The sequence below is a fragment of the Punctularia strigosozonata genome, assembly GCF_000264995.1.
Source record: "Punctularia strigosozonata HHB-11173 SS5 unplaced genomic scaffold PUNSTscaffold_3, whole genome shotgun sequence".
NCBI lineage: Eukaryota > Fungi > Basidiomycota > Agaricomycetes > Corticiales > Punctulariaceae > Punctularia > Punctularia strigosozonata.
This window is the reverse complement of record NW_006767435.1, coordinates 1,784,416-1,809,329: the sequence shown is the minus strand read 5'-3', so window position 1 is coordinate 1,809,329 and position 24,914 is coordinate 1,784,416. Positions and strand designations below refer to the sequence as shown.

The 24,914-nt window shown below is 54.8% G+C and overlaps 8 protein-coding genes and 1 non-coding gene across 9 annotated transcripts; 3 read left to right on the top strand and 6 right to left on the bottom strand.

Annotated features, from left to right (window-relative positions):
- Nucleotides 1–587: 587 nt before the first annotated feature.
- On the bottom strand, nucleotides 588–2,699 carry PUNSTDRAFT_131898 (uncharacterized protein; the record flags this gene model as incomplete). The annotated part of the gene is made up of 9 exons (XM_007381208.1): nucleotides 588–946; nucleotides 1,010–1,057; nucleotides 1,152–1,262; nucleotides 1,315–1,472; nucleotides 1,537–1,570; nucleotides 1,635–2,132; nucleotides 2,193–2,429; nucleotides 2,489–2,559; nucleotides 2,623–2,699. The coding sequence occupies 9 exons, from the start codon at nucleotides 2,697–2,699 to the stop codon at nucleotides 588–590; spliced, it is 1,593 nt and encodes a 530-aa protein (XP_007381270.1).
- Nucleotides 2,700–3,586: 887 nt separating this feature from the next.
- On the bottom strand, nucleotides 3,587–5,662 carry PUNSTDRAFT_63324 (uncharacterized protein; the record flags this gene model as incomplete). The annotated part of the gene is made up of 9 exons (XM_007381207.1): nucleotides 3,587–3,710; nucleotides 3,763–3,926; nucleotides 3,987–4,077; nucleotides 4,120–4,208; nucleotides 4,293–4,531; nucleotides 4,600–4,789; nucleotides 4,854–4,961; nucleotides 5,025–5,191; nucleotides 5,254–5,662. 9 exons carry the CDS (start codon nucleotides 5,660–5,662, stop codon nucleotides 3,587–3,589), a joined length of 1,581 nt encoding a protein of 526 aa, XP_007381269.1.
- A 528-nt stretch (nucleotides 5,663–6,190) lies between these two features.
- On the bottom strand, nucleotides 6,191–7,766 carry PUNSTDRAFT_142006 (alpha/beta-hydrolase). Its single transcript, XM_007381206.1, has 5 exons — nucleotides 7,463–7,766; nucleotides 7,278–7,374; nucleotides 7,113–7,226; nucleotides 6,978–7,057; nucleotides 6,191–6,899 (listed from the first exon to the last, which is right to left on the bottom strand). Exons 1-5 carry the CDS (start codon nucleotides 7,694–7,696, stop codon nucleotides 6,246–6,248), a joined length of 1,179 nt encoding a protein of 392 aa, XP_007381268.1. The 5' UTR covers nucleotides 7,697–7,766; the 3' UTR covers nucleotides 6,191–6,245.
- Nucleotides 7,767–8,091: 325 nt separating this feature from the next.
- PUNSTDRAFT_131895 (uncharacterized protein) lies at nucleotides 8,092–9,306 on the bottom strand (the record flags this gene model as incomplete). The annotated part of the gene is made up of 3 exons (XM_007381205.1): nucleotides 8,092–8,750; nucleotides 8,803–9,130; nucleotides 9,193–9,306. The coding sequence occupies 3 exons, from the start codon at nucleotides 9,304–9,306 to the stop codon at nucleotides 8,092–8,094; spliced, it is 1,101 nt and encodes a 366-aa protein (XP_007381267.1).
- A 218-nt stretch (nucleotides 9,307–9,524) lies between these two features.
- On the top strand, nucleotides 9,525–11,318 carry PUNSTDRAFT_111791 (uncharacterized protein; the record flags this gene model as incomplete). Its single annotated transcript, XM_007381204.1, has 5 exons — nucleotides 9,525–9,875; nucleotides 9,935–10,126; nucleotides 10,180–10,351; nucleotides 10,414–10,775; nucleotides 10,830–11,318. 5 exons carry the CDS (start codon nucleotides 9,525–9,527, stop codon nucleotides 11,316–11,318), a joined length of 1,566 nt encoding a protein of 521 aa, XP_007381266.1.
- Nucleotides 11,319–11,619: 301 nt separating this feature from the next.
- On the bottom strand, nucleotides 11,620–13,082 carry PUNSTDRAFT_131893 (uncharacterized protein; the record flags this gene model as incomplete). The annotated part of the gene is made up of 7 exons (XM_007381203.1): nucleotides 11,620–12,222; nucleotides 12,282–12,382; nucleotides 12,444–12,597; nucleotides 12,660–12,777; nucleotides 12,832–12,877; nucleotides 12,934–12,982; nucleotides 13,035–13,082. The coding sequence occupies 7 exons, from the start codon at nucleotides 13,080–13,082 to the stop codon at nucleotides 11,620–11,622; spliced, it is 1,119 nt and encodes a 372-aa protein (XP_007381265.1).
- A 2,154-nt stretch (nucleotides 13,083–15,236) lies between these two features.
- On the bottom strand, nucleotides 15,237–19,287 carry PUNSTDRAFT_119002 (uncharacterized protein; the record flags this gene model as incomplete). The annotated part of the gene is made up of 13 exons (XM_007381202.1): nucleotides 15,237–15,582; nucleotides 15,637–15,849; nucleotides 15,971–16,197; nucleotides 16,247–16,414; nucleotides 16,463–16,848; nucleotides 16,900–17,059; nucleotides 17,120–17,262; nucleotides 17,322–17,481; nucleotides 17,538–17,713; nucleotides 17,764–18,077; nucleotides 18,132–18,244; nucleotides 18,297–18,508; nucleotides 19,278–19,287. 13 exons carry the CDS (start codon nucleotides 19,285–19,287, stop codon nucleotides 15,273–15,275), a joined length of 2,592 nt encoding a protein of 863 aa, XP_007381264.1. The 3' UTR covers nucleotides 15,237–15,272.
- On the top strand, nucleotides 18,678–18,749 carry PUNSTDRAFT_t32. Its single transcript has one exon. It is a non-coding gene; the product is annotated as a tRNA-Met (tRNA).
- Nucleotides 19,288–22,308: 3,021 nt separating the features above from the next.
- On the top strand, nucleotides 22,309–24,867 carry PUNSTDRAFT_119000 (uncharacterized protein). Its single transcript, XM_007381201.1, has 15 exons — nucleotides 22,309–22,696; nucleotides 22,753–22,886; nucleotides 22,943–23,003; nucleotides 23,060–23,131; nucleotides 23,188–23,207; nucleotides 23,264–23,321; nucleotides 23,374–23,423; nucleotides 23,481–23,604; nucleotides 23,668–23,781; nucleotides 23,836–23,862; nucleotides 23,915–24,182; nucleotides 24,244–24,341; nucleotides 24,395–24,499; nucleotides 24,562–24,692; nucleotides 24,744–24,867. The coding sequence occupies exons 1-15, from the start codon at nucleotides 22,375–22,377 to the stop codon at nucleotides 24,807–24,809; spliced, it is 1,650 nt and encodes a 549-aa protein (XP_007381263.1). The 5' UTR covers nucleotides 22,309–22,374; the 3' UTR covers nucleotides 24,810–24,867.
- The last annotated feature ends 47 nt before the right edge of the window (nucleotides 24,868–24,914 follow it).

The following is a 24,914-nucleotide window of genomic DNA, read 5'->3' as shown; positions in this document are numbered from 1 at the left end:
TGCGAGTTAGGGGATCCATCTTGATCATGAACCTCCACTGTGGTACTCGGTGTGGGTGATATTCAACCACGGGTTTACCCATAAGATGGGGTCTACCGACCATCAGGATGGATTGGATTCACCCACATCCTGGGGGACACATCTCAGGGTGTGGGTGAAGTCAAATGGATGATTTTCGCCCAGTACATGTCCGATTTAAACCACACGCAGTTCACGGGTTCTCACCCACTTGTATCACCCATTTTGTTGGTTATGTATACAGCCTGCATCCTAGCATTGTACATTGAACCCGCCAGTCGCACGGTTGGTCCAAATTGGGAATCGATCGATCGTGATCGCGCCAGCGCCGCCCGAGCGCTCGCCGTCACTGTTCGCCAGCGCACTCATCGTTACACGCACACGGGCACATTGCATGGCTAAGATGCTACCAGGAAGACTGGATTAAGGGCACAGAGGCTACAGACTTGGTGCTACATCGAAACTATTCACCCACGCTTGGAAATCAAGTTGACTGTCCCGCATTGTCTACGGCTCTGGTCGTCGCTGGCGCCGTTCGCTTGCGCCGCGGGGCAGCCCCAGATGGCTCTTCAGCGTTCTCGAGCCGTAAGGTAGCCGTGGACTGTGTCTTCTGATGCTTTGACGAAGCTGACCACGTGCTCGCGTATGTACGCGTCGAATTGCTCGTCCGTCGTCAGGTTCTGCAACGGCCGGACAAAGTAGCTGTCCCAGGCGGGCGCGGCGAGGTAGCGCATGCCGGCCTTAAGCCCCTGGCGGACGATGTAGCCTGAGAGGTCGAGCTCGTCCGCAAGGAGGTTGGGGTTGATGAGGGGCGGAGCGAACGGGTCAGACGAGTTGATCGTCACGGATCCGCGTGAGGACGGCGAGACGCAGCCGACGGGGAGGTTGAAAAGTAGTGGCCTGTCTCCTGCATCGGGTAGACACCGTTCTGCGCGTAGATATGGGGTTAGATCGCGGCCCTCTCGGAAAATCGGCATTCATGCGATCTTACCTGGAAGAGGTGGGCTGTGGTGGGTCTGCTTGCGGGGTCGGTATGGTTCTGTGGGACATGTCAGTTCTGTGATATATGCGTGAAGGCAGAGAGGAGGGAAATGCGCGAAGGCAGAATTGAGGAATATGATGGATCATCGAACTCGCCTTCTTGAAATAAGGAAGGACGACATCCCAGGACCAATCCTCCTCGCCGCTGAGGGCAGCCCACATATCGATGTCGGATTTCGTTCCACACGTGTATACCAAGCAATCTGGTATGCCACGTAAGTCCATGTATGCGCCAAGATAACCAACGGGACTCACTAACGGCGCTAGTGCCACCTAAACCAATACCTCGCGGGAATGGGAGGGTGCGATTTTCGAGGTGCACCTGAGGTGTCGTGTAGTTCCAATCCCAAGGCGCGCTCGGCGTGAGCGTCACGCATAACTGCGGCACATCGATGTTCAGGACATCCTCATTGCTGCGGTATGAGCACTTGAGTAGACTAATCCTGGAATATATGCAACGAGTTTCGCCAAACTCACGCTCCACCAGCTTCGAGCAGGAGCACCTTCACGCCTGGGCTCTCCGTGAGTCTGTCAGTGTTCCGAGAGCACGCAGCATGGCGAGGAAGCTGACAGACCACTCTGCCTCTGCATGACAATATATACGTCGACTTGTGCTAGACGTAACTGATATTCGCCAAGGTCGCCGTTATGCTTCTGCGTCATCGTGAGAGTCAGACGGGCCGTTGGGCGATGTTGAACTGCGGCTGTAGCAGACGAGGAAGGGCGCGGGCGCGACGGTTCGCGATCGGTCGTGCAAGATTCTCGCGTTCCTCGTGAGTTCTGGTCGATTCGCGCCCATTGCCGTCGAATGGGGCGCCGTGCTCCTGCAGAACGAGGGGGGGATGGGTCTTTGGGCGGTGCTGGTCGAAACAGCGTGCGGCGTGGCCGGCATGCCTCCTCGGGAATTGCGATCCCGCTGCTCGCCTGCGCGGTGCTGCTGGTGAGCGGGTGTCGGTCGAACGGGGCGCCATGCTCCTGCAGAACAAGGGGAGATGGGTCTTCGGCGGTGCTGGTCGAAACGGCGTGCCGCTTGGCCGGCATGCCTCCTCGAGCATTGCGAGCCCGTTGATCGCCTGCACAGCGTTGCTGGTGAGCAAGTGTCAGTCAAACGAGACGTCGCACTCCTGCAGAACGAGAGAGACCCGCCGTTGGCATGCCTCTCGGGGCATCGCCGACCCGTTTTGTGATGGGGCGGCAACATTGGCGAATGTGCCTCGGCCGATGGGGGAGCCGCGCTTGTGCAGCAGGAGGGCGACGTGTCTTCAGCGGTGGTCGTCGGAGTGGGGCATCCCGCCGCGCAGACTGGGAGAATCCAGACGCCGTGGTGGATGAATTTCTGTCGGAGTGGGATGCAAAGTGCCACATCACGCCTGAATTCAAGTATGAGTGCATTGGTCTTACAAAGGCGAGAGCAGAACTTTGAACGTACCGTAGACCACAGTGTAGCAGACGTACCCAAAGCCCGCACAGCGCTGTAGGGACACATAGATCGCTGGGGAGCTGGCATGTCAGGTCGTCCAGGGGTTCATCTTGCAGCGGTGGGCACACCCGCTATAGACGCACACCCCATCTCCCGACCCATACTCTCTGAGCTGCTCAGAGAGCGGCATGACTCTACCAAGGCCCGTGCCCTGGGCCATGGCGAGAGTGAGCCCATCGTTTGGCCATGGATGATGGCGGGAGTCAACAGTTCAACGAGAAGCTGTGCACGGGTTGCCGCTGCTGTGCGGCAAGCATTGGCACGACCCACTGGTACAGTGGGTGAAAATCACCCATGGACTTCGTCGACATTACTGTTCACTGGAACTGTGGGTGATTGTATACAGCAAACCACAAAGTGGGTGATCCAAGGTAATCACCCATACGGCCTCAATCAACCATATATCGACCAGACCGTGGGTGAATGGTTGATATCCCCCATCATGTGGGTGGTAGCAACCCATTCTGGGGCTCATAGTGCTCCGCCTTTTCTTCCACTCTACCTCGTCCAAAGTCGTGCTCACATAGCACTTGTGACCTCGACGGGATTCAGCATGACCATGATTTAAGCGTCCTATAAACGCCCAGCGATGGTTGCGCGTGTTTAGCAATTTATTCGTGTTTCCTAGGCTTCGAACTCGGTCCCATGTCCCTCAGCCGCACATCATGTATGTAGGGTTTTATATCATATGCCCGCGGTTCGGGACCCACCGTGAGCATGCCAAATGCTCTCCGAATGGTCCTGTCTGATTGTCAAAGAACCGGAACTGTTCTCCATATCATGCCTTCCAAGTTATCATCGACTGATCACTACCACCAAGCAACCGATGTAAGTTCCAGAAATTGCATTATCGACAGCAGCACCCATGTACAATATGATACAGACCTGCAAGACCCATAGCAGCACTAGAGATATACGGCAATGTGAAAGATATGTGATGAGATATATGCGGAGCAAAACGAATGGTGCAGGAAAATGAACGTCCATGGACTCGATGGTACCCATACCCTAGTATGGCAATGCGTGCGCCTCAAGCGCGATACACGATTATAGCCGTCCTTCCGCGCGCTCCTCGACGAGTTTCGCGACGGCCTCACCGACGACGGGTATTTGTGTTCCCTGGAAGCCTTCCGGATAGTTAACGGAGGGCGTGTTGGGGTACGTCATGTACCTATAACAAGTCTGTCAGCCTCATCTCCGGTATTGATAGCAGGTGGACCCACTTGTCTCTCCAGACAGCAAGGTGTTTCATGCCTAGAGCTCTCGTCGTCCATTCGTAATCATGCGAAAAACCCTCGGGGTAGAAAATCTCGATGACGGTTGATAACCGCGTGGGCGGCATGAGGATAAGGTGGGTTAGACCGTTCCCGTGCACACCAAGCATAACCTAGAGCCCAAAATTGGCGTCAGCGCATGTCCATCATGAGAAGCGCCAGGCGCCACCCACCGTGGTCTTGGCCACGACCTTCAACTGCTCCTCCCGCGTCATCCTCTCCGCCTGAATCACATTCAGCTCCCAACGCCTCGAATGCAAATCTCTACCCGTCGCCGGATTCTCCGCGTTTTTTCGCTTCACCAACTCCTCGAGCGCCTTCACCAATCCATCGTGATCCTTCTCGATCAAATGCCGCCTGCTCCCCTGTCTCGAGACGTACGTGATCACGACGTCCTGGCCCCACAATCGGCGGTGCTGTTCGGCGCGCTCCGTCTCGAGCTCGGCGAGGTCCATGCCATAATCCTTCACGCCCGTCACCTCGGCGTCTATCGTAAGCGGCGCGGCGAGGTCGATCACGCTCTGCTCGACGCCGCCGAAATGGAGTACTGCGCGCCGAACGGGCTCCCACCATCCCGAGACAAGCGCGCCGTTCTTCTTGACTTCTTCGAGCGCTTCGGAGGCTGTCCGTTGCGTGCGGCTTCCGCACTCGGCGCCTCGGAAGGCTGCGCTGCGGTCGGCGAGAAGGAGGACAGGGAAATGCCATACGCGATCTTCATCTGAAAGGTTTCGAAGTTTTGGATCAGCATACCGGCGCACACAGCCAGCCAGTTTCGTGCTTACGTACCTTGGGTGGCTTTTATCCGGTCCGCCCAGTCTGCCCGCGTCTCGACAGTGATGCTTGGGAAGGCCGCGCGGAAAAAGTACGAGTTAAAACCCGGCTTGTCCCTCCAACCTTCCGGCTCGGAATGAGCGAAGATAGTGCGGGTGATGGGTGGGAACGCTGTGGAGGGTGTATCCATGGTGGACAGCCGGCGCTACACAGACCGGAGAGCTCCGAGATCAGTGGAAAGGGTATAGATATCGCAGCAGAGCGCGCACCTTGCTGCCCTTGAACGTTCCTGTCCAGAACGACCACATTCCGAGGAGAAGTTCGGCGCAGAAGTGATAATAGTGGTCCAGGAATTGCGAGGGATCGTTGAAGAGTACCTTTCGTTTGTCGAGTTGTCGTGAGTGGAGTATATCACATTGAAGTCAACGCCTTGAACTTACGGTGTTGCCCTCGACGCTCCAGACACGGTTTCCAGCTGGACCCCCCCATCGTTCCTTCGCCTGTGCTGGTGTTACGAAATCCATGTCACGGTCCGTCGGCATGCGTTCTTGGATCGATTCCGGGGTGTTGGCGGCTGGTAAGCCCGTGGATGTCATGAGAGAGATGCCTATTCACGCCAATCATAATCAGCCAAGGTGACGGCGACTTCCCGAGCGACGGCGCACGTACCAGGGAACTCGGTCCTGCCCTTCTCGGACAAGATAAAGAGGGTGCCATTCGACATGTAGATGTTTTCAAAGATCGTCCAGCCGGGCGCGTGCTGCATGATCCGAGTCTCCGGTAATGGCACTTGCGACAGATCCAACGGTGGATGGGATTGGAAAGGGGCACGTCCCGTGTCACCGAATCTCGAGCCCGGCCTCCCGGGATGGGACAAATCTATCGCGGGGAGGACGTGCTTGCCGCCGACCTGGGCGTCCAATCCCGTGTCCGGGATCAGCGCGTCGCCGACGTTCTTCGCGGCGCCCTCGAGGTTGTACGCGGCGCCGGCGCCCTCGAGGTGGGTGCTGACAGTGACGACGCTGGTGGAGCTGTAGCCGGAGGGGTAGAGCTGGAAGAAGCCGGAGAATATGTGCATGGAGAACGCGCCGAGGGCGACGAGAAGGACATCGCGGGGCGACAGCGTCCGCCGCAAAGGAAGGAACAACGCCATCTCGGGAGGGTCTGCGGCCTCGGGGCAGGCCTCGTCTGGTTCTGTCGGAGACGCTTCAGCATTACTGCTATTTCGCCGCGACCACAACTGCATTCTCGATAATGATAATAGACGCAGGGCGAGATTAGCTCACCAGGAACTCAGATACAACACCGACGCTGCAATTATATAGGCACTGGCAACGTGCGCGCGGCAGCGATCGACCAGCGTCAGGTTCTTGAGACACGGAACGTCAGCTGCGTTCCGCCCAGGGCACGACAGAGACAGGGGTATCAAGGATGAAAGGGTGTATAGGCTGGGGACGGAAGGAGAGGACGGCCACGAAATCTGCGGTCAATTTGACGGGGGGGTGCATCCCACTGCCCAGGGATAGAACCCATGGTCCTCATTTCTATTCAATCGGCTATCACCATTTTGCTTCGCTGACACAGCCACCCACTGCGTGGAGAAAAGGGGAATTATGCCCGTAAGGCCGTATGTAAGTAGCGACATCGCGATGTCAAGCCAGTCATCGTGGCTCTACAAGTAGTGTAGAAGCAGGAGGTACGACGAGTTTGCCGACGTATTTCTTCACAAGAGGCTCCCAGCATTCCTGGGTCACCTCCATGTGTTCCCCCTCGCACGTCTCCAGATGGACACTCCCCCGCTCGTCCAGCGTCCTCAATCCAATCCAGTCCTGGACGTACAACGGTTGCAGGCGCATGGGAACAATCGTCGTGGGTGGTTCACTCCCCGGCCATCGTTGACCGATCGACGCGACATCTTCCTCAGATTCGTCCTTCTCGGAGGAAGTTATGTCCAAGGCCGAGCCCGCAGGCGCCACGTGCACCATTGACACGCCCGAAAGCGCTGATTGCCGCCCGTCGCCCATCTCCGGCGCCACCAGGGCCACGAGCTCTCCGTCCGCGTCAGGCGTCGGCATTTGTGCCAGCTCCTCCTCATCCTCGGTAGGTGCCTCGCTCCCGAACCACGAGCTCTCCTTCGGAACCACCGTCCGATCCTGACTGAACAGTATCAAAACCAGATTGTCGAGACTGGTCAGGTTCTCCTTATACGTCCCGTTGCGGGCCGCCGGATCCTTTACTTCATTGTTGATGTCGGCAAGGAAAGATCCTGCGGCAAGATACTCTGACATGCGCGTGGGGTCGCGGAAGTATTGGGCCTGCACCGTGAATAAGCGTCCGGCGATCATACGGAAGGAGAGAAAGGGATCGAAAAGACTTCGTTCGCCACGACTAACCTGAACAAGGTTATGTTGCGCCCATTTCGTGTAGACTCCTCTTCGTGCCATCCTTCCGGCCAGCTGGCATGTCCAGTCGCCTAGAGATAGAGAAGGTGGGAACCATTCGCGCTGGAAAACGGTACGAAGACTGACCTGGCCGGCATAATGGGAGGTCAGAGACTCCCATATGTTGTGATCCGAAAGTCAAGAGGTTGTGGATACGGGGCGAGTTGTAACGTTCAACATAGGCGCGAAGGAACTGCCCGCCTGCGATGTAAGCTCAGTATGCCCCGTAGGGAGAGGCGCGCGAGAGCTTACCCTGCGAGAATCCCAAGCCGTCAAAACCACCCTGCAGTTCTGGGATCTCAGCGAGCTCTTCAGCTACAAACGCCAGCTGCTCGTCCACGTTCCCGAACTATCTCTCAAGCGAAAGAAGCGTCAGTCACTAAGTCCTTAAGAAACCAACACCCGGAGATGAACCAAGACACGTCAAGAGCACTCACCCACCCAGCCTTTCTATCCGCTTCGAGATCCTTCTCAATATACACAGAATGAATAAATATGCCCGGATGCGTCTCTTTGATCAGCTCAATGAACTCGAGCATTCCCGGAGAAGAGTGCGAGTCGCCGAGACCGTGCCATAGCACGAGTGGACGCGGTCGCAGCACGGGCCCGGGAAACGCGAATGCTGTTGCGGCCAGCAAAGCCATCGCAAGGTACTTGACTGGAACGGTCATGATGAAATGAGGCGGACCAAGGCTGCTGGGCGCGCATCGGGCACAGGGTCGTCAACGACGTCGTCACTCGTTCAACCGAGGCAGGGGCGGGGTGGACCCCTGCACCGGACCCCTGACAAGCCGCGGGTTATTCATCTGCGGACAATCGCAGGGGCGTTTACGTTCAATATATGTAGAGTACATGTAGTTTTGCATGTATGTACCTTCACCTGCCATTCGAGGAATACGTTTTGGAGGTGAGATTATGGTTTGCGATATCATATGACATTGGATGTATGTCACACGAACGACTAAACGATGAGCTCCGGATATCACCAGCGAAACACACGTGGACAAGTACGATCTACGTAGTCACTTCGTAAAGACAACAATATGTATGCGATCCTCCTGATTGGTCAGATGGGCAGGTCGAAGGTCGATGCAATCCTAGCTCTTTCCGTATCCGTCAGCTGCAGTTCCTTCAGCAAGCCGGCCCGATCCTCTTCAGGTAGAATACGGAAGAAAAGCATGAACTCGTCGCGATCGTTGTCAGGGATGGGAATGCCATTTTCGTAAAGTGCATCGATTCGCTGGTTCATTTTCTGTCGGTAGAACCTGGCCACTTGGATGAGCCATGCACGATCTGGCTCGCGACCCTTGGGCAGAGCGCATGCGTGCCATCGCTGCAGGCTAAAAATCCACTCGTGCTTGTCTTTCCTGCATGCTTGATAGTCGTCTCCACGCCAGTTGCAGAAAAAGGGCGAGTGCCGCATGAGGATACCGTCGGCAGTATAGCTGCCAATGAGGTAAGCGATGACCCAGAGAACGGATTCCGCATCGTGGCGATAGAGATGTTCAACATAGCCCCGCCAAGCATCCTCAGTGAGGAGGTCGAGGGCCATGAAGGGTGTCGTTCCCGTACGCTCGCCATTTCTGCTTGGGCAGCCATATACACTACACAGGTCGTAGTCGTTGAGAACACCCTTGACGATATCCTTGTCGGTCTCATAGTACATCATATTCCCGATGCTGATATCACGGTGGTGAATCCCGCGGATCCATAGGAAGAAGTGACCTAACCCTTTCTTGAGAACGAGCAGAATACATGCGAGCAAAAAGGCACTCACAGTAGGTGATGTCCCATACCGCACGCCGGAGCCGGGGACCGGACAATACGGTGATGGGGTCTAGCCGACGCATCAAGAGGACACGCAGGACACGAGCAGTAGTTCTCTTCTTCGGGGTTTCGGGCTGATCCCGTTCGCTTTGGACTTTTCGTCGTTGTTGTGCTCGCTTCGCTCCAAGTCGCTTCCACAAATCACCTGTGCCATAGTCCTGCAACTCGGCATGGCTATAAACCTCCGCGATATGACCCTTCACGAAGGGATTCTCTTCTCCGATGCGTTTGGCCTCCTCGATAATCTCGAACTCGGGCGTGCTGCTGATGTTGTGGCGCTAGCAACACCCGGCGCTGGGCTCTGGGTGGTCTGTTTGCCCTTATGCTTGGGCGGATCAACGTTCCCAGATTCCGTGGGCGCTACGCTCTTGGTTCTCAGTTTGCCTTTTTGCTTGCGCGAATGCGCAGGCGCGGATGGAGGTTGACGGTGCGAGCGGGGCTCTGATCGACGCATAACGGAAGATACGGTGTCAGTTGCGGGAAAAAGGTAACAGTCCACTTACGAACAAGACAACAAGTTGACTGGGTCTTAAGGCACAAGGACAATAGAGGCTGTGGTTGAGCAAGGGTGGACTTCAACTCTGCCGGACCGCGGTGGTGGCACTCGCGCTAACCTATGGACGCGTCGAGACAACGTGATTTGGGCCAGTGGCAGTGGCACAAACCTTGGTTATGGCCACCACGGCAACGCCGACCCTCACCACCTCCGTCCTCGGGAAACGCACTCGCCCGAGTGCAGCAAAAGATCTTGTTATCCATCTTGCTGGCAGTGACCCTATCACCGATCATGAAACCGAGCAGTCGGATGATCACGACACTGACTGGCACCCGCAGGAGTCGGTAGGAGCCGATGCTGAGTCGGAAGAAGACGCTGGTCCCTCTACCTCGACTCAGGATCTCCTCGTGTATGGCCCGGCCTCGCCTAGAACCAGCAGGAAATATGCTTGCACTTACGAAGGGTGCACCAAAGCCTATACCAAACTCGCGCGTTTGGCCGAGCATGAGCGGATTCATACTGGGGAGGTACGCCTGTTGTTCCTCCCGACACTTTATCACTTCTTATACCTATCGTATGATTACAGCGCCCGTACATTTGCAAGACCTGCCACAAGTCATATACCCGCGAAACCCACCTCCAAGCGCACGCGCGTACCCATCTTCCAAACTCGAGCAAACCATTTTTCTGCAAGGAGGACGGATGCGCAAAACGCTTCTGGACGGCTCAACACCTAGCAAGGCATCTGGACTGGCACAACGGGGAGAAGCCGTTCAAGGTACGTAACCTGAACTCTACTTGGGCGTTCGACGAGGCTAACCTTGACCACAGTGCCCCGAACCAGAGTGCGGTCAAGCTTTCAGCAAGCAACACCAGCTTCGAAGCCACTTCGCCGGGACCCACGCCCCGGAAAGCACCAAGTCATTCATATGCGCGCACGCAGGGTGTACCAAGTCATTCGCGACCACACAGAAGCTCAGGGCTCACCAGAAAGTGCACGAAGGTTTGTGAACGATCAATATCCTTCAGGCCGTCGTGTGTGATGTTAACGCATGCGCCGTCTAGACAAGCGCTATACATGCGTTCACCCCTCTTGCCTTGCCACATCCACCGACGGGTCCCACACGACTGAGCCAACCTACTATCCGAGATGGACCGCTCTTCAACACCACGTCCGCACTGCACACCCCCCTACGTGCCCACACTCGTCCTGCAATGGAAAGACGTTCAAACACCAGCGCGGTCTCCGTGCCCATCTGAAGCTGCACGAGGAGCGCGAGGCTGAAGGACGACTTGATGCCTCAGTGGTCGCCGAAGAAGATGCAGGCACAGAGGATGACGAGCGGCCAGTGAAGAGGAGGAGGGGCGGGGAGTACGGGAGAGATTGGAAGTGCGAGGTACCGGGCTGCACCAAGGACTTCAAATCCGTACGTGCCCCTTCACAGCCTGCTATGTCCTCGTGGTTGACAGATGACGCACAGCAAAAAGCGCTCGACGTTCACAACAAGATCAACCATCTCGGTCGACGGGACTTCGTCTGCGCGGAGGCGTCTTGCGGACGAGCGTTCGGATACAAACATCTACTACAGCGACACACTGCCAAAGTCCATGCTTCCGCTACCCGCGGCGCCGAGACTGACGCGGACTCGGGAGAAGAGGACGAGACCGATCATGGAAACTCAGGACAACACATCATCGATATCGACGACATCACAGGTTTGGCATACTCTACCACGGCGCAGGAGAAACTCAAAGCAGCACGCGCCTTGCGATGTCCACACCCGCACGCCGATCTCGCGATCACGGGAGGGGATGAGGGCGCGGAGGCGGAGGCGGGTGATTGCGAGTACGTTTTCACGCGTGCGTATGATCTCCGGCGGCATCTCAAGGCGGTGCATGGCGTTGAAAAAGGGAAGGAAGAAGTGGATAGGTGGATGCGATATACGAAGGCCCGCCGAGCCCTTGCGTAGTGACTACTTTGATTTTATGTTCCTATTTTCTCCGGCTTTCTGTCCTTCCACCGTGGAGCTAGTGGTTCATGGTGGATTCATAGTCCAACAATACTTTAACATACATTACGACTGAAGTGGTACATTCGATATCCGCCAGTCCTGAGCACAAGAACTATTACAAGCACAAACCTAAGCACTACAAGCGACTATGGAGAGCGCGAGATGACAGCGGGGAGCGCGTCCTGCAGGCGACCCGCTCTATTAGATTGAGCGTACATTGAGGAAAGGGGGGGAGGGTATCGCGATCAAATTTGGATCTTCAGTAACGATATACTTGAGGGGCACCGATCGAGGTCCCGCCGATGCCCTGGGCTCCCATGCCCCCGCCGGAGCCGTATCCGTACGTGTCGATAGTGTTGCTCCGCGCCCGACGGTGCCCATGGCGGCTATGCGATCTGTGCCGGTGCCGGTTCCTGCCCGGCGTCTGAACGACGATCGTCGAGGCTGCGCTCTGCGGCACGCCGTACATGCCATTCCCGTACGGTGATGACGAAAGGCCGTATGAGCCCCCTCCGTACTGCGTACCGGCCATGCCCCCGCCGTAGGCCATGCCTTGGCTGGGGAACCCGACGGTGTTGGTGGCTTGGATCGGGACGGGCTGTGCGCCGTAGCCACCATAAGGCGAGGCGCCGCCGTAGGTAGAACCGGCCATTTGGGTGGGCATCGCTCCGCCGTAGGTGGAGCCCGCTATAGGAGTTCCAGCGTACACGCTGCCCGGGGCTGCCGGTGCCATCTGGATGATCGGAGGGCGCGAGCCCGATACAGACGAATGGCGCCTCCGGTGTCTTGACCGGCGGGGATAATAGGGCTCATCGTAGGCGTACATGTTGTCTGGACTATAATCTCCGTAGTCCACGGCGCTCTGCATTGCGAGATGAGTCAGTGTGAAACGAGACATCTCGTTCCATGCTGAATGCATACCTGGGAAAATATAACGGACGCGGTGGCCGCGGCGGCTTCGGACGCGAGTTGGAGGACATATCTGTCGTACCGGCGCTCGGAGTACTGCAAGATGCGATTCACTGGGCGCCGGGGAGAAATGTGAGCGTTTCTACTTTGCGCGCCAAGATAATCGTGGCTGACCTTCGGCAACCGCGATGCCGACGAGAGCTTCCCTCTGCCTTTCGTCATCGGCGCTCAAAGGTTGGTACAAGTTGGCGTTATGGATCCACGTCCGGTACGCTTCATAAGCCGCGGCGTGACCAATCTCTTCCGGTGCTAGCATGTTGATTTGACTCTGAAAAGAATGCGCAGAGGTCAGATGAGCGAACCGAGGTCCGGTCGGCCGGAGCCACTCACCAAGCCGCCGTACGTGCGGCGATGCCAGTGACGCGCTTCGTTCAGGCCGACACCGAGCCCTGCGCTCCCTGGATCCGAATAGCTTCGCACTCTGTTCCAAGCGTTGTTGTAAATAGATCTGGACCAAACCGGGTGGGATCAGCTCCGCTTCGAGGGTAAGAAGAAGACTAACGGGTCGGGGCTCGGTGCATGAGCTTGGTAGAAATCCAATCCGCCCCCTACGCGTCGTTGAGATCCATGTGAAACGGCGAAAGAAACGCCAATCGACACTTACATGTTGGTTGTGGCTGAAAGGTCGGGGCTGGTGGCGGGCGAAATTGATACTGGATGAGGAGAGTTCAGTGGCGCGACGATCATCCAGGTGCTGCAACGTACCTGGGATGTTCCCCATCCGGGGGCGTTTTGGTAGTAGCTGTAAGACATGATGGACGCGACGGGGAGGGATTGAGAGAACGAGATTACGCGTTGAGGGACGCAGTGGCTCTGTTATACTTTTCCGGAGCTTCAAATGACGACCCAATCCGGCCTCGGACTCGGCTTCGGTCCCTGCCTCGCGTGAGAAGACGTGTCACTCCACCGAGTCCACCAGGGGTCCACCACTAAAAGCGTCTGCGCGTGACGTCAGCCGTGGCCGACGCCGCGCGCCGGGCGTCGGGGGCGGTAATCCTATTCCGACATGGCTCGGGAGCCCCCAAGACCCCCGCCCCGGTCCCCTCGACGTCGTCCCCTGCGCTCGACACGCTGCTACGCATTCCAGCACAAGTGGGGTCAGAAAGCTATAGATTTGCATTGGGGTCGGTCACACGTTGATAGCAGGAACTCAAATGATGCGCGTTTACCTCGTGTTGGCATATCTTGAGACGACGGACGACCGTGTGGCCAGCTCAGCGGTGCCGCTTTGCCTGTTTGGCCGTTTCGAAAGATAGGATCCAAGGTTCAGGGGGGCGTCGCGCTGTTGCGTGAGTTTGGAGTCCGCACCGTATACTCAGGATACCCCGCCAGATCCCCGATCTCGTACTCGCCGCGACTTCTTGGCAAGATTATCCCCCACCCCGATATCGTCAAACGGAGCACCGGACTACGCGTGTACTTCCTTTAGGTCAAATGGCGAACTCGTTGAGAAATACTCGGCCACGGTCGCGACCATACGGTTGCGGTCAAGGCCACGACCCGTGTTTCGCGAAGCACATGCCGGCGCATGCAAACGTTCAACACGCCTGCGCAAGCCAATGGCCAATACTATGATCTGCTTTCACCAGGGTGCGTCGCCAAGCAGAGATATACAAGCCGGATATAGCACTTTAAGAAGCTTCTGAGGCCGATCTTCTAGCACTCCAGCCTCGTGTCGGTGCTTTCTTGCTCCTACCTTCACGGCATGGCGCTATTCATACACTTCAATCCACTGAATCTGCAAGGTCCGCATGATCGATAGGTGCGCTCTTTATGCGTCCATTGCAAGATATTGCACTGCTGGCGTGGTGTTGGCACTTCATCAATGGGATCACTGGCCATTCATACCTTCTTTGCTCATCTCGCCCGATCGCTTGGAAACTCCGGCTAAAGGTTCATATCGGTCTCTGCCGCAGCTGGTAAATGCCAATAAGCTACCGGCACGCTCGACGCGTAGTACAAGGTTGGCATCCGTTCGATTCTCTAATCAAGAGGGTCACTGTTAAAGTTTAGGGACAAAATCCCGATCGCTACGGGGCGACCGCATAGGGACTGAGCGCATGGTATTCGCCTTGACTGAATGCTAATTGTATGGCACAGGACTGCTTGCTCAGCGATCATCACCATGATGTCGTAATCGTGGGCGCTTATAGACACCAAGGTGGATAGAGCCGCGGTTGCGGCGCATCAGCAGGAACTCCAACGGGGCACCGCAAGAAGCGAACTCTCCACCGTCCGCCGGCGTCAGGGAGAGATTCGGGCACAGGAACATCTTCTAGCGTGGCGAGTCAAAAGCCTTCTGTTCGATGTCTGATCGAACCCGTACTCGTTTTCCATCCGGCTTTCCGTGTTTGTCGCTCGGGCGCTCATGCGAAGTTATCGTTGCATGGTACATCGAACTCACCAGCACCGAAGCCGCCACTATCGTTGTGCTGTATGTGCTGACCAACACGCCAATATGATAGCCGCTACAGTTCCTGTTCGGATTCGGAGCTGTGAAATATGCATCCGGATTGCGACGGAAACGTGGGTGTGGTAGCCGTCCGCGTACGACACCGGTAGTATACAAATTACGTTTATAGCTTTTACCCCGTGATAAGAGCTGCTCGATAGCATGGCCTCGAGTATTTTCAGCATATGCACTCCTAGCACGCTTGCTGTCAAATGCGCCGTGTGCAGCACATGATGATATCACGAGTTTCCCTGCGCTCCGTAGTTGACATAGATAGGATCTGGTGTGCAACGACGATGACATTCACCTGCATATACGGGGCATGTGGGGGTGCTTGTTCTGAACCGCCGTCGGCAGTGGCAGTCAACGTTTGGGGGTGGGCGTTAACGTGCTCAGGATATTGCCATTCGGCAGGAGAGTAAACCCAACATGATGAAGACGGATGCCATGAGGTGCCCAAATAAAAGGGTATATATTCGGAGCCGTCGCTATCAAGGTTTCGCCTTCGCGTTGGACAACACAGTTCGCGCCAACCTAACGTACTCCATGGCATCTTCAGAGCCAACATCTTCGCCATCCGTCTTTTCCCAGTGTGTTATACCGCCCTCGATAAGCGTCAACGATTCCTCGTCCGAGTGCTCGTCCACCCAACGGACGTACTCGGCCTCCGCCCAGCCATGCAACGTATGCGGCAGCGGAATGGGCGACCGTACTAGTATGTGATGTAAGACGACGAGTGGCGGCAATCCCTTCGTCTGCTCCGGAGAAGCCAACGAAGCGTTATCGAGAAAGAGTAAGGGTCTAGAGTCGGTGCGTCAGGTTCCACGCGGAAGCTCAGAAAGGATATATGCGCACCTCATTGCCCTCAGCATACGGTAATCGTCTCCGATGTCCCCCAGATTGCCGCCTCGCTTGCCCGCACCCTGATCGCCCATGAACGCACTCAGCCCGAACTCCAGCTCCGTCATATCACTCGTAAGCTGCAGCTTGCCACCTTCGCTCAACGGCTTCGCGATGGAGACATGGAGCACGAAGGTCCGTATTACGTCCTTGATTATCGTGATGATCCTGGGATATACAGAGGGACAATGATGCGACAATGAAGGGTCAGTGCCGTTGGCTTCATGTGGACGGAGATGAAGGGAGTGCGTATGAGGGTGTGGTGAGGAAACGGGCAAGAATAACCCACCATGTGCGGCTCGCGTTCCCCACGTTGAATTTGGATAGGATCTCCACCTTGATAAAGGATAGTTTATCGACGAGGTCTTTCATGTATGGGCTTGTGCCGCCCATCCCCGCCAGGGGATCTGACTGCCCAAAGTCGATACGATGTAGTCTGGCGATGATAGCGGCTAGCTCCCGACGGATCGCAGACAGCAACGGGTCCACTATGCGTTCATACGCCGACTGTACTTTCTGAAGTCACATTCAGCATCTCGCTCGGTACGCAAAGAAGAGCACATACTTGAATACCGGGAACGAGGATCTTAAACACCGTATCGGAATACTCACTCTGAAGTTGTTCCAGACGAGCAGAACAATGGTACAAGCAAGTCGCCACCTGAGCGTTGACCGTTTGTTGAGGGGTAGCAGATGGACCGATGAGCGTTGTCGCCGAACGGTCCCTCACGACCTGCATAATCCGTCAATGCGGTCACGATGTACGGGTCGAATGACCCACCAGAGAGTCCGCTCTGTTCAGCATGATGTCCAGACTCGATGAGACATTCCGGGCGATGGTCTTCACGAGGAGTGGGTCGAATTTCGCAGAATCTAACTCATTGGCGATAGCTCTCGCGACGTTGATGCCCTCGTTCATGCTGGGTGGGTTACGCGCCCCTCCGGAGAACGCCTGACCTACGGCCTCGTTCAACCGGTTCGTTGATCTTGATGTGTACAACGCCTCAAAACTTGACAAGGCGCGCATAACCAGGACGGTCTCAGGACTCTGCTGGTTATGTGTATAAACTGTGTCTGTATGCACGGCGATCTTGGCAAAGAAGTCGTGGAAGAGCCGCAGAAGTCTAGGATAACCGGAAGTCAGTGTCTGTTGCAAGAACATGGACGCTGAAGGTTCCACTCAGAATTTAATCGACAACAGGTAAGGCGAGTACATACCTTTCGTTGCTTCTCGAGCCTGTTTCTCGAGCGCATGCGAAAGCGCAGTCCAGAAGATCGAGCTAGGCTTATTCTCTAAAACTTTCATGGCTTCATCGAGGAATACGACGCCGGATACAGGATCTTTCCTTAGCTTGAGGACTTTCTCCAGAGTATATACCTGACGACGACATTGAAGTCTACGCCGTGCACGAAGGCTGCAGTGGAACCACATCCTCACCTTGATACAACACCCAGCCATTTCTTCGATCATCAACTCCAACCTTTGCCAAAGCGCGGCTGTCCACTGTGGTGCGGTAAGGTTCGTCGGTTCTGTCCTGAGCCGTGACTTGTAGAGGACGCCTTGGTGCGCAGGCGCAGGCTCTGTTACATCGGTTAAGGTCAAGACATTAGTACTCCTACGTGTTATATAGATAACATGCCTTTCGCCAACACTTCTTTCGCAATTCGGCTTAGGTCAAAAGCAGTTTTGATGCGTTCCTCGACGGCCTCTGATAAGTCCACCACGAGATTATTGACCAAATCCGGTAGCACCCGTAGATTGAAGGCCGTCTGCAAGGAGGAAGCCAAGAGAGCTTGATTCTGTAGATGACAGTAGCGTTAATATGATCGGAATGGACTAAAGGATCATGGCGTACTGTAGTCGCAAGACCGGTCAAGACCATCGTCTCCATCTCCGTGGTTATCTTAACCTTTGCTTGTTCGATGAAAGGGATATACGCTGCGATTGCATTCACCGAACGGAGCGGTATCTCCTCCGCTGGAGCTGCACTGTCCGTTGCGTGCGGTTCAGGCTTCGCGTCGATTAAGGCCACTGCGTCATATCTCAGCTCGTTCTCACCGCGTAATACCGTATGCACCCACTGAGCTCTGCGACACTGAGCGCAGCTTTTGCAATCGTTCGTTCCTTCTCACTTTCGTCTTCCAGTTCCGTGGCAGATAGAGAGGCCAGAGATCCTCGTCTATCGAGCGATGGACGACCGTCTGCCTGTGTGTCCGTATCACCGTTCGTTCCAGTACCGGAGTTGTTCATTTCAGCCATCTGGGCCTGGAGCCGTCGAGCAAGGATGACGAATCGGGACGTCCGCCTTAGGATCTCCGACGCCTCCTGCAGCTTGCTCAACCGAGCTACGCTTCTTTGCAGCGTCTGATACGGGTTGGTGATCTTGGTGCGAAGCCTAGCAGCCAATGGTTAATTGGGGAATAGTCAGGTTAGCAATGGCGAGGCGCACTTGTCTAGAGACAAATCCAGATCGTCGAGACCACCACGAACCGTCTTCATCGACCCTTGAAGCTGGCTCATCCCTGCGGCTTGTGTGAGGAGTTCCTCGTGGTGTGCAGTGACCTGAGGATATGCTCAGCCTGTCGCGTTGCCCACCGATGAGCCTCACGCATACCACAGACTTGAGTTGCTTGGAAACATCGTCAATTCCGTGGTCAAGCTTCGAGATCACCACAGACAGATCTTCCTTGGGAGGTTGGAATGTGGTCCTCCGGGGAGTCTTGGGCTCAGACCTGTCTGCAGAAGGCAAGGTATACGGTTCGCCAGCCAGGACGGCATTCGCATAGTCGGATGCATCGAAATCCGGGCTGGTGAAGATAGAGTAATCTGGGACGTGAGTTCAGGCGGATCGACGCGTGACGACACGTTGGACGAACCGGCCATCGAACGCTCTTCCAAGAGCAGATTCGGAGGCAAGCCGCGATGAATGCGGGATGAAGTGACGGGAAAGACTACGTTCAGGAGTCGTATACTAACAACAGCGAGCAGCAACCACAGCAGCGTGACGCAGTGGTAGCGTGCAGGGCTCATAACCCTGAAGTCCCTCGATCGAAACGAGGCGCTGCTAGACTAGTCTTTTTGCTTTTTTTGCTTGTTCTGCCTCATGATCGCAACGTCATCACAAGTCATGTTGTGCTTGGCGTTCAGCTCTTCGTGCTGCGGCCGGTGCGACAACGGAAAGTTGTTCTCGCGTTATCCCCTCAGCCCTGTTATCGTAGGCTAAGGACTCTTCGGGCGTCCGCCTCTTCGACGTCCACAGCATGATGTCACTGGCGGGCAGCACTGTCAACTTGGTTGGCACACCGACCAACACGGTCAAGTACAAAAAAGATGCATTGCAAATCTGAATATGAGGCCTCCTTATCTCAGTCTCCTCACCACTCTCCTGCATTTTGCGTCCCGAGGAAGCCATGGCACACGTCGCGAACGAGGAGTATAGCAGCAAGCCGCAGAACTACACCATGGCACGTATAATTAACAATACCATCGTACCACCCCGTTCCGACGATTCCGACTCCATAGATACAAGCCTTCGAATGGTACTGTGATGGCGGCGGAAAGCATTGGAAGCTGCTAGAGTCGAAGGCGCAAGAACTCTCAGACATGGGGATATCCGCGCAATGGATACCTCGTGAGTTACATTAAGGACCAACCCATGTTACACGCTCTCACGGCGTATATATGCAGCACCTACGAAAGCCTCCGGACAGGTCTGTAACAGTCAACGTGTTGATGAATGTTCGACCGTTATTGACCTACCACACTCTACAGGAATCCGTTGGATACGATATATACGACGTGTGGGACCTTGGAGAGTTCAAGCAAAAGTCCGAAGAAGGAACCCGAACGAAGTATGGAACGAGAGACGAGCTTCAGTCGCTCATCCGCAAAGCACGCGAGCACGGAATCGTCACGTATGTCTAGAGAACCCTGGTGTCCTTGGTAAAGATAGTGTTATGACTGATAGTCTTCCTTGAATAGGTACATCGATGCCGTCCTGAACCACAAATTTGGAGCGGACACGTAGGCTTCTTGAGTTCCAGTTGATAATACTATCGACACTTACGCGACTAACGTAGGGCGGAAGAGTTCATGGCTACGGCTGTAGACTGGAATGATCGCGAGAAGGTTCGCTCCGTGTCCTCGCTTTGCGTGACGCTTTCTGACGTTTGTTTACAGGAGGTAGCACCGATGGAAAACATCAAGGTATTAAATGGGTTATTCTGTGTTGCTGATTCATTGGTTTGACTCGTCTGTTATAGGGTTGGACCGGTTTCCAGTTTCCCGGGCGTGGGGATAAGGTAGGCATGGCTGTAGCTGCACGTTATCTACTATTCTGATGCTTCTCTACAGTATAGCCCCCTCAAATGGAACTTCAATCATTTTACGGTATGATAAATCGTGCAGCAACGCTATTATACTCAATGAATGACCACAGGGAGTGGACTACGATGATGCCACCGGCAAGAAAGCTATTTTCAAAATACACGGAGATGGCAAGGATTGGTAGGGATCGTCTGTGAAATTATTGATGTATGTCAATGTTTACGCTCTTTCAGGTCGCACAAGGTGGATACGGAAAATAAGAACTATGATTACCTCAGTCAGTGGATCACATTCTGCGTTACTGTGACGTTAACACACATCCTTAGTGGGCGCCGACATTGACCACCATCATCCTGAAGTGGTAGATGATCTTCTGAAGTGGGGTAAGAAGAAGAACATGGCACTGCTAATTCATGACGCTGAGCTCAGAATAGGACAGTGGATGATCGATGATGTCGGCGCGGCTGGCTTCAGGTTCGATGCTATCAAGGTTTCGTCTTTTTTCTTAGGACATCGTACTCTGTGTTGACTATCATTCTAGCACATTGACCGTGATTTCATCGCCAAATTTGTCAAACACGTCCGCGAGGCAACAGGAAAACCCAAACTCTTCGGTGTCGGAGAGTTCTGGAAAGACTCTCTGGAGTCGATTGAGACATACCTCAACGATCTCGGAACACAGTTTAGCGTATTCGATGCCCCTTTGCATTACAACTTCAAGGAGGCAGGCGAAGCAGGCGGCAACTTTGACCTGCGCAAGATTTGGGATGACACCGTGGTGCAGCGTAGGCCGATCGATGCCGTGTGAGCACGTTCAGCGCTATTGAGGAGATATCTGACTTACATGCCGCTTGAAGGACCCTCGTGGACAACCATGAGTGAGTCTCGCCTTTTTCTCATGCATACCTCGCTAATGCACGCGTTTTGTAGTACGGTATGCCAGTGACCAGGGATATCATAGCACACGGCAATCTGACTTGATGAGTAGCAAGTCGGTCAGGCCTTGGAATCGTGGGTCCCTGCCTGGTTCAAGCCTCTTGCTTACTCCATGATACTTCTTCGTGGGGATGGATATCCGTGAGTCCTCAGCTCTGCGCATATTTGTGACAAGCCATTGATTGTCACGCACATAAGTTGTGTCTTCTATGGCGATCTATACGGTTGCGCAGGCGAGAACCCTCAGCCGTCGGTTAATCAGCTGGCGGACCTGGTTAGGGCTCGCAAGCTGTTTGCGTACGGAGAAACGCGCGACTACTGGGACCATCCTAACTGTGTCGCGTGCGTCTGCAACCCGTAGTTCAGTTGATCCCCGTGCTGACGTCCTGTTAGCTGGGTCAGAACTGGTGACGAGGACCATGACGGCTGCGCCGTGGTGCTTTGCAACGGTGATGAAGGGTACGCTACTGACTAATGTGTCCGGTCTTGGCTTCCGTGTTGCTAATATGGCGATGGGCCTACGCAGAGTCAAGCGCGTCGAGATCGGCAAAGTGAGCGGCGCAGTCTTTTACGCATCCTGTTCCCAGGGACTGACTGTTGAGCTTAGGAACATACTGGCGAAAAATGGACGGATCTTCTTGGTTGGCATCAGGGTGAAGTTGAGGTCAGCGAGGACGGTTGGGTTGAGATTAGGTACGTCGATGACCCCCAAGATCTACGGCCACGAATAGTAACGTCGCTTCCAGGTGCTCTGCTAGAAGTATTAGTGTCTGGACCAAGACCGACGCCAGAGGCCGAGATCAGTTTAGGAAGAAATGAGCAGCGAAGCCTCCGACTATGGGATCCCCCAGGCTGGAAGAGTCGATACACTTACATACTTATGCACCAAGAGTGGACCGGCTAGACTTGTTCATGCGTTATAGAACTTATTCTCCTTCAATCATATACCATACGATTTCCCAACGGTCCATACTGCACACTTCACCGCGTGCGTTCGTGGCAGTAAGTCGATTCAGACACGGAGCGACGGTCCGGTTCAGCTACTCATATCAGTAGCTCTGGGGAACGGTCCTTCCCGGGTCTTTGCATGTCGAATCCGTCCTCTGGGTTAAGTAAGGACGATGTTCGGGTGCTCGATGCACCTCCATGAAATCACGTACGCGCTGTAACCTGCGCTCTGTCGTATGCCCCAATGTTGCTATGCCTATTGGGCAAGGCTGTCGTGAATGTGGCGCGAGCTTCGGGCGAAATAATGCCATCGGGAGTCCGGATCGCGTTCATGCTTCCTCATGTCTGGACCCGCGATCTTGTGTATGTAACGCTCTGTGGTTGAACTCGTACTCTGCATCATGTCCATGCTAAGGGCTCGATTCGGACCAAGCTCGAGGTCCCTGTCTCGACTACCATGTCTGCGAAGTAGGACGACTCGCATGCGAACTCGAGGTTACACCTCAGGACTCGACCCCGCTTCTTCTTCGTCGACATCCTCCAATGCGTTGTATGGCTACATTGCGTTAGCATCGGCTGCAAGTGGCTTGACCGGCTACTGGCTCGCGTCGCGGTCTGGCGCTCCCGAGGCCAAGAAGACCACACCAGTCCCTCAACTCGACGCGCCGGCGCCCCAGTATGGCTCGCCGGAAGATTTCAAGAAAGCCATCGAGGAGTTGAAGTCATCACTGTCTCAAGACGCTGTATCGACCGATCCCGACGTTCTACGCGAACACGGCTACTCCGAGAATGACTACCACCCCAGTCAGCACTTTAAATACCCTCTCGGTAAGAGACGAGACACTAAACGCGAAGCCCAGGTACGCCTCACAGCGTCGTCATATTTCCCTCTTCCACCGAGGACGTCGTCAGAGTGGTCAAAATAGCAAACAAGTATCGCATGCCCGTGATCCCGTATTCAGGCGCGACCAGTCTTGAAGGCCATTTCCGCGGGGTGCGTGATAGGCTTCACGATTCACCCCAACAGTGACGCCAACTTGATGCCTACAGTACGCAAAAGGAGGCATTTGTGTTGATGTATCCGGCATGGATGCAGTCCTCGAGATTCACGGTGGAGTCACCACTAGGTGTTGCCTTAATCACCTGAGCTCATATCTTCATTTACAGAGGCGGACTCAGATTTAGTTTGCCAGCCTGGTGCGAGATGGGTTGATATCAATCAAATGCTCAAGGAGAAAGGCAGGCTGCTCCTCCATTCGTTTCGTCCTACATAGCTGACGCCCTGTTGCTTGCAGGAATACCTCTATTCTTCCCTGTACGTGCCCGATGAAGGGGGTAAGCGAATGACAGAACTTACATGGGTTTTCTAAGCTCGACCCAGCACCCGGAGCGACAATCGGTGGTATGTTCAGCACAGGCTGCTCGGGAAGTTAGTCGCTGTCAGGTCCTACTCGTTTGACGGCGCTGATTTTTGTACCCAGCCAACGCGGTCCGATATGGCACGGCGAAAGCTGAATGGTTCCTGAATGCTGTTGGTATACCTTGCACTCTGATCCTAGCTACAGCCCCCTTGACGTATTCCTTGTAGACCATTGTACTGCCGTCCGGTGAAGTTATCAAGACACGACGGCGAGCACGCAAGTCGTCAGCCGGCTTCGATGTGACCAAACTCTTCATCGGGGCGGAGGGGACGCTTGGCATAGTTACGGAGTGTAAGCCACTGTTATTTATCGTAGGTGACGAAGTCCTGTGCTCACCTTGCGCGTCTCTGGCAGTGACTATCCGTCTTGCACCGCTACTGCCCACAACAGTGGCCGTTGCACAATTCCCCGATGTTCGAAAGGCAACGGAGGCTGTGGGAGATATTCTAAACAGTGGCGTTGGTATTCGTGAGTTCTCTAGTTCTTGAACGATTCGACCATACTCTGAGGTTATTTCTACAGAATGTGTTGAGTTGTGCGATGATGACTGTGCGCTCCTCATGTCCGATTTTCATAAATCACATTCTGACTTTGCTCTCAGTCATGCGCGCCACCAACATCTATGGCTCATCCACCCGCAAATGGCCAGAGAAGGACTCGCTTTTCTTCAAGTTTCAAGGCGCGACACGGACTTCGCTTGAGGAGTCGGCCCGTATCGCCAAAGAGATCGTTGAAAAGCACGGTGGAACGGGCTTCCAGCTCGCTGCCGATGACCAAGAAGCAGCTGACCTATGGCAGGACCGGAAGAACGCTCTGTACTCGAGTTTAGCCCTTGTACCGGGAGGCAGGGGATGGAGCACGGACGTCTGGTGGGCATGAAGTGCTTTTGCCGAACTAGAGCTGCCCTAACGTATTTGGATACTTGATCAGTGTTCCGGTCTCGCGTTTACCGGACTTGGTATATGCAACCAAGAAGGACGTGCAAGATTCGGGGATTGTATGCACTATCGTTGGGCATGTAGGAGATGGTATGTCATGTCTACTGGATGGTTTCGCGCAGTTGATTAAGTGTCACTCAAAGGTAACTTCCATACCTTGCTCTTGTTCAAAAATGAACAAGAGCTGGAAATTGTCCGCGGCCTCGTGCATAGGATGGTCGAGCGTGCAATAGCGCTCGATGGAACATGTACGCTCTTCCACGTCTCGGGCTAGGCTAGATGAGGTATTCTGATCCTCGTGCGTTCACAGGTACAGGTGAACACGGTGTAGGTATCGGAAAGAAGGAGTATCTGTACGATGAGCTGGGAGCGGGCACTATCGAGCTTATGAAGAAGATCAAACGGACGATTGATCCGCTTGGACTATTCAACCCCGGAAAGGTATGTAGCAAACCTTCAACATCTCTGCTGCGACCCTGACAATAGCGCCAGCTTTATCCTGACAAACCTGAAACGGAGCCTCATCCAGTGGAGACCATCACTGCTAGACCGCAATGATTGCGGGCGTATTGAACCCACATCTTCGGCCATTTTCGGTGCACTATTTACATGGAGCTGTGCTGCATCTATCCTTTGACATGCAATCGATCCGTCGTGGCATTC